This window comes from Haematobia irritans, chromosome 5 (assembly GCF_050003625.1).
Source record: "Haematobia irritans isolate KBUSLIRL chromosome 5, ASM5000362v1, whole genome shotgun sequence".
Lineage (NCBI taxonomy): Eukaryota > Metazoa > Arthropoda > Insecta > Diptera > Muscidae > Haematobia > Haematobia irritans.
The window spans coordinates 1900787-1916123 of record NC_134401.1 but is presented as its reverse complement, the minus strand read 5'-3'; the positions used below and the strand labels follow the sequence as shown (position 1 = coordinate 1916123).

The 15337-nt window shown below is 32.1% G+C and overlaps 1 protein-coding gene across 3 annotated transcripts in view; it reads left to right on the top strand.

The window, feature by feature from the left end:
* Fili (Fish-lips) overlaps window positions 1-15337 on the top strand; it is a 144563-nt gene that overhangs the window by 114448 nt on the left and 14778 nt on the right. For all 3 annotated transcript variants that reach the window (XM_075313460.1, XM_075313459.1, XM_075313458.1), the window contains exons 2-3: window positions 4234-5283; window positions 14395-14555. In XM_075313460.1, the coding sequence (XP_075169575.1) occupies window positions 4411-5283; window positions 14395-14555 (1034 nt within the window). In that variant the 5' untranslated portion in view covers window positions 4234-4410. The remainder of the gene's footprint in view (window positions 1-4233; window positions 5284-14394; window positions 14556-15337) is intronic.

Below are 15337 nucleotides of genomic sequence, written 5' to 3'. Positions count from 1 at the left end.
TGGAGAATAGGAACCAGAGTCGTCAGATAAAAAGATTCAATTGTCATTATGGCGTCATAGAATTGTTTCTGCGTTCCCCTATCGTTGGGTTTCTTTATTCCGTTTTTTTTTTCTTGCTCTGAAGGGGGTCTACGACTGGGGCAGTCTGTCTGCAATTCCTCTTTACAGGAACTATTTTCCAACATTGGTGTAGCCCACGGCAAAAAATCACTGATAAGTTTGCTGAATTATTTTATTTTTAGTAATCGTCATTTTTGTATTGGAGGGAGAAAATGTGCATTATTTAATAAATGTTATAATTTATTAACCCTTTCACTACCGATATCCACATAGAAGGATATTCGAAGAAGACACCAAATTCTATTTTCCCACTTAGTTTCGATTTATTTCTCGATGTTATTTTAAAGTAGAGGCTTTAATCTAAGTAAGCTATAAATATTATCCATATTTGTGAGGTCTAAAATACTTTTTTATAAACTTCTTTAACAATAAACGAAAAATACGAAAATTTGAGACAGTTTTTCTACTGTATGTTTCTAGTAAATGGACATTTATACAAAAACTATAGCTGATACTTTTACGGGTTCTTTTTTATATTTTTTCTCGCACTTTGAAATATATTATAGGCCAAATATCGCTTACTTTCATAAGGCCATTTGGTCACAATTCAAGAATCAAGTTTTCATATCATGCTCATATAGCTCTTGAAGTAATTGAGGTAGGTTTTCAAAATGACAATTTTTGTTCTACATGCTGTTAGCACAAGTAAAAACAGAAGAAAAATAAATGTTTTTATCCTTAGGTTTATATCGGTAGTGAAAGGGTTAAGATCAATTAATAACATTTCAGAAATTTTGTAGATTATATAAAACAAAATAGAAAGCATTTAACACCATGAATCTGAAACATAAGACTCTGGCATGAAAGATATCATTAAGACCGCATTTCACTTCACAAAATGTGTCTTCTCGTGGTTAAAACAGGGGAATGGGGAATATTGAATATGGAGCCGCAGATATATGTACATATATAGAAACCTTAGTAAATGTTTTATTGTTTCTGGCTGGCTAAATAATTGTGTCAAAAATTGCGGAAACTCCGTAAGGGAAGTCTCGTCTCTAATAGAGGTCCTGAGTTGACCAATAAATGAAGTAATGAAGTAAATTTACATTTGTGATAAAATGTGTATTGTTTTTAACGAAATGTTTTTAACGAAGATTATCCAACAATGTACAAATCTAAGTTAAACATTTCAACATTTATTTTTGTATGAAATATTATCCAAATTTAAGTTTCCATATTGTTTTGATTTATGAAAGATTCTTTGGAAAAATATTTTTTTATAATATTCGAAATATTTCCATCTGATTCCATTCCGGTGTCATAAAAAAATATCCATATTCCATAAAAAAAACATCTGTGCTGCAAAGATGTTTTTATTCCACCGAAAAACGTCCATAATGGAATTTTTGAAAGAATTTTTCAACATTTCAACATAGTCATAGTGGTATAACAAAGAGAAGATTTTTGCGTTTTTATAGAAATATCAGCACATTTCCAGCAAAATTTCAGTATTGGTTGTCCATATCTATACAAGTGGGTGTTGCCTTGGTGGCAAAGACATATTATTTTCCATCTCACTTTAAGGGTATGCCATAACGCCTCTTGTGCTCAAAAATGTCATATCATAAAAGACCAAAGACATTGTCACTTTATTATAATTCGGCCACCCCAAAATTGGGTGCTGTATTTATCGTCATATAGCCAAAGTTTATGGATTGCATATGACTTAATTAATGAATGTGTAAATATTTTAAATGCCAATTAATAAATTTTCCTAAATTGTTGTGTGCTGCCTTTTTGGGAGGGGGGATATTGAAAATGGCTGTTTGTCCCTTCATCAATTTATGTATCGTAAATTAAACGAAACATAGGCCATTTTGTTAAGTTTTGAAAAATTCATATTAAGATGTTAATAATACTGCATTCCATGCCATGTGTAGAGCTCTTATACATTTTCTCTTTTGGTAGATAGAAAAATTTATTGCTATTTTGAAAATATGCCAAACATGTGCTGCAGACAAAACAACAAATTTTTGGCAAAATCGTTGTTCTTGGCTCAACGAACTAATTTCGCCTAGGAAACATAAACAAGCAATGCACATTTTGGACGAGACAACACAATTAGATATCAGCCAAGACATATACAGCATAGTGATGCAGTTATTTGGCAGGGAGAACCAAAGGAAATAACCTTGATGTGAAAGCGCCTAGAAGATATGTAAGACATAAAATGTAATTCTTAAAATTAAACAAGGAAGAATGTATCAAACTTATCAGTTTTTAAGAAAACCATCTTAAGTAGAAATATTTCCTATAACTATAAACGTTATATATATTTGATTTCGAAAGACCTTCCAATTAGCTGAAAGTTTATATTCTAAAAAAAAAACATATGCCTCGCTAAAAAAAAAATTCCTTCAATTTCATGCTAATTTCACTCATATATCGCCTTTAGCTATAAAATATTACATATGCCTGCCAGCTAAATCATTAAAACATCTTTTGTTTTTCGATTATCAACGCATTGAAAATAATTCATATAAAAGCTTTCTAAAATCCATAAGACATAACTTGGGGGGTTTTCTAATAAACAAAATTGTAAAGCATACATTTAGGCGCTTATTTTACATAACAAATTATCCCCATTCAATGCGTCTTATCTCTTTTAATGACTGTTTCCACTTTTTTATTGCAATTTCGTAGACTTCTCCTACAAAGTATCTCCATCTAACATGTTTTAATTTGTAAAACATGTTCAAGTGCTGCTCCTTTAAATTCCCTATAATAGCAGTTAAAACATTACTCTGTTGCCAACAAATGAATTGAGAAAGAACAAAGAACAGTATTAAATGTATTTTTGATTAGCTTTTAACTTTATCCGCAATAAAGTTCATCATTTTTGAACTTGCAGAAATCAATAACCTAACAAACAGCACACATAACTGGCAATTCTACAGACTCGTGCATGAGCTTGTCTGAATGGCTGAAAATCAGAAAAAGTTTTTTGCTCTCTCTCTCGTATTTTTTCATTTTGTGTATTCATTAAATTCAATTTAATAGTCATCAAAATTGAACAAACTTTTTCATTTTTTTCTGGTTTGTTATTGCATAGTTAACGCTCGTGTTATATTTGAATAGAAGTTACTTTAAAAGGGCGTACGGAATGTTGTTCTTTGTGAAAAAAAAAGTTACTAGAGATTTGATCACAGTAAATTATTTTTTCTCCTGCTTTTGACAAGCTACGTTTTCTCCCTTGTGGTAGAAACGGCTTTGTGTCGTAAATGATAGGCAAAATTTCGCACAACATTTTTTTTTTTCATTGAGGAAAGTTTTAAATTTATAGTATTAAAGTTCTAGTATATGGGTTAACACAAATATTGAACATTTTAGGCATACTTTAGGGCTGTAGTAAAACAGTAACAAGGCTTAAAGCCAGAACAAATATAATTATCCATATACAACGAACTGAGTTCAATTTCGTTTGAAAATATGTTAGAGGTCTATTGCAAGGCAGAACCCAACAAAATTTTCCACTTATATTTGATATTTAGCTATTGAGAGAAACATGTTGTAAAGAGACTTCTGCAAATGAATCCCTAGCATTCAAACACAAGTGAAATATAGCATAATTCATGACAGAAAGATTTCCAATTGAAATTATTATGAAAAAAAGTGACTTTGATACTAGCTGCAAAATAAAAGCTACTACAACATTCTGTATTGGGCAATTTATTACCTGAAGTATTTGTGATTTCTATATTCTAGGAATCAAATTAAATGTCATTTTTAATCTAATCAAATTTAATTTCTTTCAACTTTTGCATAATTTAAGGATTACCGTCAAATGTCAAAAGTCAAAAGATTCAGCCTTCTTTAAGGATTACTTAAATATGGATATGCAAAGCATACTTATAGGCTTTATATGATATCATTGCTATGCTATCCAAGTGATCAAAGTTATTGCCCATAACATTACTGCTTTATAATCTACATATTATCACAGCTATAAAGACACAAAGACAGACAGACAGACAGACAGGCCGACAAACACACCTATGTATATATCCCTACATTCACATAGACATAACTTATTCATTTTCATTAGTAAGTTTAGCCATTTTCATCTTTAATTAAATCCTTGTTTCCTTTGTGTCTTCTCTCTCGTTGCAGGCCCATGAAATGCTTTACACATAGAATGTGTAATTCTTCTATGATAGCTAACGTTTCGTCCCGCCAAACGTCTTCAAAAAGCATTTAATTAGTTGCTAACTATTCTCGGAAGGTATCTCCTCTGGGGGGACAACACAGATACCAACATCGAATATTCACCATTACCCGACAACCACAATGAAACATTTGCACCGAATTACACATGTAAGATGGCGCTTGACATCATCGTCGTCCATCTCTGCCGTCACCGCCGCCACCTCCTCCCTGTTTAGTATACCTTGGCTACATTTAAGCTCATTACTCTTAATCCTGCTTAGCTATCACCAACACACCCAGGCGTTTTGTCCTTCGAAATGCCAATGTATGGGAGGCGATGCCAATAGCAAGGCGTTTTGTGTAAATGCCGCCTTAGAAGATGTGCCAATACAATTGAATCCTGAGACCAAATACATCAATTTAACATTAAATAAAATACGCAACATACAATTTACATTGCCATTCTATATGAAATTGGAGATACTGGATTTGTCACGCAACATTATTGAGACACTGGGTTCGAAGAACTTTGAATATCAAACAGAAATGCGTACCCTCAATTTAAGTCACAACTCGGTGAGCTCCTTGCAAAAGGATGCCTTTAAGGGTCTTAGTAATCTCTTGGTATTGGATCTAAGTTTCAATCGCATAGATGTAGTGGATCATACGGCCATGAATGATCTCTCGTCGCTGGTGGAGTTGGATTTGACCAACAACAATATTATGAGTTTGGAGGACAATACATTTCGCAATCTAATGTCCTTGGATATATTGATATTTAAAAATAATCAACTACTGGATATTCCAGCGAATAACCTCCATCATTTGCAGTCTTTGAAATCTCTGGACTTGTCTGATAACCTTGTGGAATATATACGCAATGATAGTTTTGAAGGCCTGCGTGAACTGATTACTCTCACAGTGAGAGGTAATGTGATCAGTGAGTTGGATTTGAGTGCCTTCGAAGGTTTAATAACCCTTAAGCATTTGGATTTGGCCAATAACAATTTAACGGTAAGTTTAGAAATAGTTTTAAATTGTAATTTAATATTTTTTCTTTGGGAGAACGCCAATGTTATTTCATATTAGTTTTGTGGTTCCTGCTGTGGAGCAATTTCAAATATTTGCTTTGGTGAAGTTATTAAAGGAAATTCCATAACAATAAATGTACCATAGACAAAAATATCCCGCTATGACTGGTTGGATGTCTGTCTGGCTATAAGTAGTCAACAAATAAAATACCCAAAATACTTGTACTCAACTATCTATAAACTCACACACACACATACGCGCACACATTCTCCAACATACTCATATATGCTAGCTCTAAACAGATACGGAACTCCACTAACGGATACAATAAACAGGTATTTACCTAAAAGCATACCCCATAAATAAACATTTCAAGAGATTGAATGAGCGAGAGAAGAGAAGAGAGGGAGTCAGATAGGGAGCATAGCGAATAACTACTGTACAATAGAGTGGGACGAACAAATGATATAGGCTGTAATACCTTGCATCACTATTTGCCCAGCAAAAACTAGCTAACCATAACTCATTACAATTTGCATTACCAGAAGTAAAACTCTCATTACACGTTGCATTACATTTCGGTGAGTTATAATGACTAGCTTACAATGACAATAATAAATATTTCTCTGTAATTTGTGATGATGATTCTCAAAATGTAATGCAATAGATCGATAATAGCTTAATAAAATGGAATAAATTACGGCATAATTAACTGTTATCCCAGCAAAAACTAAGTAACCACATCTCACTACTCTGGTATATCTACGAATAAGTGATTACATATTAGATGATTATATGCTTTAAAAGCACTACTTATTTCATGGCCAAAAGTATGCGTGGGGAGAAGTACTTTCCTCCTAGGACATGCGTATGTAAATGTAATCCGGAGCGATACCAATTAATAAGTGGTTATTACTTTTTAAATAGGCTTACCTGCAAGATTACCGGGTAATGAGAGTTTCTGCTGGGTGGTTAGGGAATATTGGTCTGAATAAAAATCTGAAATTTATAATATTGACCCACACATAATTTAAAGGTGAAATTGCGCCATCTTCAAAGTGAAACTCATCTGAGCTGCCCGTCCTCTCTACACGCAGAGAAAGAATATGATCACTTCAAACATGTTTCAAGAGCAAAATGTTATTTTTGTATGGTGACCATGTAACATGTTTGTTACTAAAATGTTATTTTCTCGTCAAATATAACCTGCCGTGAAAATAACATAGTTGCGAAAACCATGTTACATGGTCACCACCTAAAAATAACATTTTGCCCTTAAAACATGTTTGAGGTGATCACATTCCTTCTCTGGGTGTATATATTCTGATATTCATATTAGATAAGAATAGTTTTTAACACAAGGAATCATCCGAAAAAAACAAATATATATAAAACTGACTTTCTTTTTCTTTGATTTTAATGCTAGAAATTTCAAAGCACATTTAACATTCGACAGTAAAAAATTGGAAATAATACGTCCGATGAGTTAATGGATCTTCTTCAGATTTAGAATAATGTTTTCTTAAAATTACAACCAATAGTGTTTTCTGCATTCAATTAGGGAAATTCCTCTCATTTCAAGTTTATTAAGAAATCACGAACTTTTATTTATCGATTCTGTTGCAATTGCCGATAAATTGCAAGTATGTTAAATTGCATGTTGGACCTCTTAGGATAACTGGCAGCTAGCGTAATCAAAACCGGTGTTTAAAAACAGGTGGACCGGTTTATCTTCTTACACCGATTTTCGGTTTTCGAGAAAATCCCATTTTCGGTGGACCGATAGAACCGGTGTTTTCAACCGGCTTTCGGTTTTTATATATTCATGGTAAAATTGCAAATTTAATGCCAAATTTAGACAAACACATCTGGATATTTTAATAAAAAGTAATGAAAATACTTCCACATAAGTGGGGCGTACATTTGAATTAAAAAATGTGCCCTATTTTTAATAAATTAAATATAATAAAAAATAAATTTTTTTTGTGACAATAAAATTATGATTTCCTTTCAAAATTAAGTGTTTTTACGAAAACCGGTTATGGTGGAGTTTGGAAAAATAGTCCCTTAATATTCTATCGCATTCATATGACTCCAATATTAACTCTTTCGAAAAGTTCCCTATCGTATGTGCTGTTATTTGTTTTGTTTTTTGAACCACCCTAATATTCATGTCTATCAGCTTAGATCTAAGCTGTGACCATTGTTGTGTTTCCTCAAAAGAATTTTTAAAGATATTTTAAGTAGTTTCCTGTTCAACATGCCATTTCTATACTAACGCACGCATACACACACACACACATTCCCATACACCACACATTTCGATTCAGGATATATCCAACCAACTAGAGAACCATTATGTCTATACCTGAGAATATGTCTGTATATAGAATATATTGTGGTTATAAGTACCATGAAGTGTAGACATATATGTGCATACATTCTGGCAACAATGACAATAAATTCTACACACTTTTGTTGTGCCATATGATGGCACAATGTACAGGTCCTGCTGTTTTATAACCCATGTTCCTAAGAACCATATAAGCCAAAGAGCCATAATATGTTTTGTGGTTAAAACTCTGGTGAGCACAAAGTCGTACAAACTAACACTGGCTTTTGCAATATAACAATACCGGAACAAGGCCAATGAGCGGTATGATAATAAAGAATGTTGTTAGAAAAGAATTTGAACTTGGTTTCTTGTTATAAGGATATTGTAGTTTTCGGTGTACTCTACATGGAGCGAAAGAGTACACGTTATGTAGTTGACATTTTAAAAATTTTATTCTATAGTACAAATTTAATAGTTTATAGCGATGTTAGCCATTGAGAGAAACAGCTCTTTTCTAATAACCTTAAAAAACTACGGCAAACGAGTTCTAGATTTCCATCCCTTCGTCTGTACATATTTCTTGTTCCGAATAAAGATATCATCATTTTGATCGAATCTATATGAAATACGGCGTAGAGGAGTTTTTGACAACGCTTACTTTACTTATTTGGTACAGATCCTATTCACTAAATTTGCATGTACCATACATAAAATATTAGGTTCTTCTTGTGTTGAGTAAAAAATTGTCACAATGCCCTCTGTCATACCTATTAAATAAAAATATATAAATCACATACGTATGTATGTATCGCCCTGTTGATCAGTATAAGATATCCCTTTAGGAGAATTCTCGCTAGTAAAAACATGGGTAAAATCAGTTAAGCTTGAAAGGGTGTTTCCATACATTTTCAGAAAGGGGCCTCTAGATCAAACCCCGACAAACTCAAAAAGTTTTAGCAACTGATCATTATTAATCCTTTCTCCTGTCCTCTTTACTAATCGTATTCATCACAATCCTTATTTGAATGTAAAAACCTTAGAACTTCTCCTGATTCTTGTTGTTGCATATTTCGAAATCAGAAAATGTCACTGATATCACCTAAATGTACCGTAAATTACATTCGGTGTTATTCGTTTATATTTTACATCACAAGCCCTTATAAATATCTCAAATAAATATTTCCACACTACGTCATTTATGTGAAACAATAAAACCACATACTCATTTTTTGTGTGTCCTTCTTCTCAAAAGATGAATAATAAATTTTTAAGTAACAATTTTCACACAATATTTAGAGCAATATTCTTTTAGTAAATATCTTTTTCATAGCTTTCTCACCGCAAATATAGGACTTTATTAAATTCTTGTCGAGAAAGAATAAAATAAATAGAACTCTTTGAGGGTTTGTGGCCTTTGAATGAGTTTACAAGAAAATGAGGTCATAAGTCTAAGGTGTCTTTGTGGAATTTTATTTTGAATAATTTGTTCCACTTTGTAAAGTTTTTCAACTAAATGAAATGGAATGAAAATGTGGTGAAAATCAAGTGATTTACACATGGCCATATACTAACACACAAATACATCTATATATGCCCATATGAATGCGGTCAAAAGAAATTTCGTTGTCTGTGTGTGTGTGTGTAAATGTGTGTTTAGAAAGGATTCATTTCATAGTCCTGGATATGTTTTTAGTTTTATTTCCTTTTTTGATAGAAGGAGAACGAGAATATGAAATATTTCATTTGCTTTGCTGAATGTGTTTGAATACAGTTTTATGCTCCAATTCAGACTCAATTCAAATTTATAGATTATACAGAGGGTAATAAAAGAAAGCAAAAACTCAATATTGTATTGAGGTTTGGTTGAACAGATATACTAATCGGGTTTTTAGAGAAATGTCCTCACTTTTGCAGCTTAGTGTACATCAACAAAAATCACAGTCATGAATTTATGCCAAAAAGCTTTTATAATCTATCAGCTTTGGTCATGAATAATATTTAAGATAGAAATTATGATTTAAATGGCCTAGATTTATTATATTTTCATTTCATTGGCTTCTCGTTTTCCTGTTTCATTGCTAAAAATCATAAATACTCTAATCCGTTATATATATATTGTGCCAAAGTTAATTGTTTGCATATTTCCACGAAAAGAAAGTTATATTATCTGGATAAACAGACCAACGAACATCTGTAACTAGAATCATTTAATATGAAATTAATCTGACACTCAAATTGTATTCAATTCAACGATTCTGTCGGGTATCAGATTTCACACAAACATGGGACGTTAGATATGAGCACAAATGAAGAATCATGAAACCTTCAAATGTTAATATAAAATTCTGAAAATATCCAATATATAGTTTCGTTTTTCTTATTTGAAATCCAAATATAGCCGATAAAATCCTCAAATTTTTACAAGCATTTCATTTGAATTTGAAAATAGTAAATATACTTAATATAATTATGCTATTATATTAAATACATTTACAATAAACATATAGCTGATGGCCTTAGCAGCCAATGCTTCTTTTCTTTTTTATCATACATTTACTGTATGGTTAAAATAAATAATAAATAAATACAAGAAATTTAATTTAATTATATTAATTTAAATTTAGAAAGATATATACGAGGGCAGTTCGGAAACAAAAAGCACAAAAAGTGCGGTATAAACAGAAAAAAGTTAAGTATTTTGGAAACTTCCATCTCTGTTATGAACACATGTTAAATTTTGTTTCGATCTGGCAACTCCTTCATATAGAAACAGGTGTTCAAAAAAGACGCATCCGCAATTTTTTTACAATGGAAAAATTAGAAATGCGAGCTGTTATTAAATATTTACATAAAAAAAGGTTTATCGGGACAATCCAAACAATGGACTGAAGCTGGAGGAAGTGCCCCAAAGAAGGCAAAAACAATTCAATCGGCTGGTAAGGTTATGGCAACGGTTTTTTGGGACTTCAAAGGTATTTTATTGATTGACTATCTGCAAAAGCGTAAAACAATAAATTCAGAGTACTATTGCAACCTTTTGGATCAATTAAATGTACAAATTCGAGAAAAACGTCCTGGCTTACAACATAAAAAAATAATTTTTCATCAAGACAACGCACCAGCGCACAAGAGTTTTTTAACAATGGCTAAAATCAACGAATTAAAGTACTAGTTGCTTGACCACCCACCTTATTCTCCTGATTTAGCTCCCAGTGACTTTTACTTGTTCCCAAATCTAAAAAAATTCTTTGCTGGCAAGCGTTTTACCTCAAATGAAGATGCAATTACAGTTGTAAACCACTATTTGGAAGACCTTGAGGAAAACTATTTTAATCAAGGGATAGAATTGCTAGAACAGCGTTGGACTAAGTGTATTGAAGTTTCATATTGAAAAATAAACATATTTTTGAAAAACCTACTATTCTCTTTCATTGATAGGCTAAGAAGTTTCCGAACCGCCCTCGTACTTTCAGTTTAAGGTCGAATTAAAACAGGCATATTTGCAATTTTCCATTAATTTTTTATACAGCACACCCATAAAATAAAATTTAAGTTTTAACCCCATAAACTGCTAAATAAGTTCTCATGCTATTTTAATTAACAAGTGGCAAATGTTTTTACTTAATAAAATGTTGCATCAAAAACAGAAAGGATCAAAGATGACCAAGCGATAAATCCCCTAAACACATTTTTTATTACTTTTGTTAATAAAGTGATTAAATATAATTTAGTTTTAGTTGATAAACTCAATTTTTTGGGAGACTAACTGACAAGAACTGAAACTGACTTTGGCCCACAATGAAATATGATGGCCAGAAACGAAGGACTCCTCCAAAAAAAAAAAAGACATGATGTGGCACAAAAAGGGAAAAACTTTGCTTTTGATTATTTTGTTAACTGGCAATATACGTTGTTGAAAAACGTGACCTTTTTAAGACCACAACAGAATTGTGTGCAACCAAAACCGGCAAACGAAAAAGGATAATAGGATGAAAACAGTAAATGGAAGGAAAATTGAGGAATTCCCTGACCAAGGCAAAGGCTAGACCTGTGTAGTATTTCCCAATACTCTATATCAGTAAGGGTAAAATATTGTATTGTACTATATAATATTTTACGACGCAAGGTATGACCACATATTCGTATGTAACTAAGGGGTTTTGTGAGCTAGTGGTGGGGTTTTGTATACGGAAACGGAAACGTATGTTTGGTGCTTCCTTTATCCTTTAACTGGCAAGCAATAGATTTGGTTTCTATGGTCGATAGTACTTACACATATCCAGGAACTTTATTTTTATACAAATGTTATTCCAGCTATTTAACCCTAAACATAACTATGTAGTTTCTAATAGACCATCTCCCCCTTTAGGGAAAGGTAATAAAATCAATCTCTTTAAGGCAAATTTGTTGCTAGTCAACCAATGCAAGGCTGCCAGTTACAAGGTAGAGAAAAAAAGCAAAAACAACCATAAACCTTCTATACCTATAAATGCCAGCAAAACATTCATTCCAACACTTTTTTATAGATTTTCATTTGGGGTCTGCTTTCTGTCTGTCTGGATTTACTGTTCCCTAAACCGCCACCTGAGAGAGCTTAAACTCTACTTTCACAAGGGGGATTTTCGCTCTTATAAATCCTCTATAAAAATATGTTTAGTCTGAAGGAAACCATGAAGAACAAAAAATGAAAATCGTTCACTCACTCACACACATAAACACCAATTCGAATTCCCATGACTAGGAAAAAATTTGTGGCTGAAAAACGTGCTACTAGATCGCGATAACGCCATAAACAATACGTGCCGGTGAAACATGGTATAAAATAAAATTGTGGATTCCACAAACGAAAAGAACGTCTAAGGAATGCATGTTCGGGCATTCTCTCACTAAACTATGGGTTGACATTGTACGGCATGGGGAGATGATTGGTTGGATTTGAAGGATATTTCGATATGATTACTTCCATAAACTTGAACTTGAAATATTTTTCGGAATATGGTAGGATTACAAGAATCCATTGGTATGTGATTTGCTAGGAAATGCTTGGGTTTCTTTTTTACAACTAACATACACTATAATAAAAAGCAAGCAAGGTTAGATCCAGGTGTTTGAAGCTTGATGTATTATACTATTACACTATATTACATTAAAGGGTCACACCTCCACTGTGTAGATAAATAAAAATACATTGGAATCTAAATATAGAAAAAATGATGTTTTTTTGACGTTACTACTTGGACGTTTACTTCACGTAGCAGTTTACAAAAAATCTGCGTAGAATTTCACCTATACCAATCGCATTATTGTGAAAATTGGTTTATATGGATTGATTTTATTGTAGTTTTCGTGGGAGAGGATAAACAAATTAGAGGAGAAATTGCAAGAGAAAAGGCAGACGGACATACACTGAAAAAAATATTGTCGTGCGGTCAAAGATTTCATGTCTAAAAAATACGAATGCAAATTTTGCTTAGCATAGAAGACGCATTTCTCTAATATAAAGTTTTTTTCCTTGTCCAAAAGTCAATAAACTTTTCAATGAAGTCGTATTGTCCTTATAATTAAGTGATTTCACTTAAAAATGGGTATCATAACATGAAAGAAAAAAATTTTGGGCTAAGGTCAACTTGACTTTAATAATTCAGAAAAAATCTTTAAATTTTATGAAATTGTCTTTAAATTTGTTGCCTTTTTGCATCTTGACTACAAAGCAATAAAAATTGTTCAAATATAGGACATGCTTTTCAACATTTTATCTTAAAGGCGTTTTTTACTTGAAACATAGCATAATTTCTACTGTAAGTCGAGTCTGAATTTGGAAAATAAAGTTGTCGTTAACTCGTTTTTAAAGGACTTTGATAGCATATGAAGACAAAACGAAAAAATTAAAAGTTGCTTCCTAGAAGCAAGAACACAAAACCCAAATTTAAAAGAGAATTGTGTCTTAAAAGTATCCTTACTTGTATTCACCGCTTCTTTGGCTCGGAATCAATACCAAAATTTTTAAAGTAAAGAAAAAATCTTTGGAACCGGTCATGCTTTGTTTAGTGTAAATACCTAAAGAAGACAAAGGGCATGTCACAAATATAATTCAATTATGAAGTATGTACCCCATTCAATTACTCCGGCCCATTTTTTGAAATTTTCTGCCAAACTTTGAGACGATTTGTTCCACTCGACTTGACAAATTTACGCAAATAGAAACATTTTCGTTATATTAACGAAAATTTGTCATTAAAAGTGAGCCAATGAAATAAATTTGTTAATACAACGAAATTTTTCGTTAATATAATAATCAACGTAACGTCGTTTACTATTAATGAATATTTTCATTGTATTTATGGAAATATTTCATTATATCATAATGAAATTTTCTTTGTGTGCACGCCCTAACTAAAAACTTGCCTAAAATCCTCATTGTATAAAAACTCCCAGATGAGGTTTGATTTTCTTGAATAAATGGTTACACTCGACTTTACCCCTTCCTTGCTGGTTTTTACTTTTGTATCGAACTATATTTTGATTACAAGCGATATATGTTGTTAAGAAATCATAGCAAAGTAAAATTTTAATAGACTCTATGAAGCCCAGATTTTTTACACAGACTTTATACCTAATTACCGTTGCAGTATAATTCATGAAGCCAGCCAAATATGTTACATATAATACTTGTATAAATTTTTGCAAATCTTAATTTAGTTTTAATATAACTTGCTTTTAGCTTTACCATACTCTCATAATATTCACTTTCTTTGCAGATGGTACCCACCCAACAACTTTCAAAACTCTCCAATCTCACACATCTAACACTAAGCGGAAATCGTTTTACCCACTTACCGGCTGTTGGCTTCCTGAATCTATTTCATTTACGTGAATTACATTTGAATCGATTGGATTTTCTGCAACGCATTGATTCCAGGTAAATTCATAAAATTTGATATAGTTTGTAATGTAAATCAAATTTATTATTCATTCTACGGCCCATAACAAATTAGCTACCACTTAAAAACTATTACGAATTTCCCATAGACCACTAATGATTGCTAATGACAACGTAAAATTGTTGTTGATGTTTCTATTTTTTTTTTTTTTTTGTATCCACTAAATGCTTTGTTTTCACAATTATGCAACCACCATTAAAATATACATAATGTGTATAGCATATAAAAAGGATAATTTTAACATATACTTGTGCATGTGAAATGTATGGGGTATGGTGAAGAGAAACACTCCAATAAAAATGATAACATGTGTGGGATTTTGTGCTTATTTTTATAACCTATCGCATATAAACGTAGTTCCTTAACTATTCAAATCAGGGGTGTATTCACATATTTAACTTTTTCCTCGGATGTTTTTATCACAATTGATATATTTTTCCAGATATAATTCGATTTCAACGTTTCCTGTGGTTGTACGAAAAACCTAGCGTTCGAGATACCCGTTTTAAACTATTATTATTATTTTCGCCTATTTGCTCTTCTAGAAAATTCAAGTACTTGTCGTCTCCATGCAACCCTATAACATATTTCCATAATTGGTTATTTTCCATTATATCATTAAAAACCAACGTAATTTTATAGTGAAATAATGCTAATTTCCATCTGAAGTTTTCCACATTATTTATGTATTAATGACGACAAAATTCCCCATCTGCTGTGCTCCACACACACATACATACTATTCACGCTCGTGTGATGT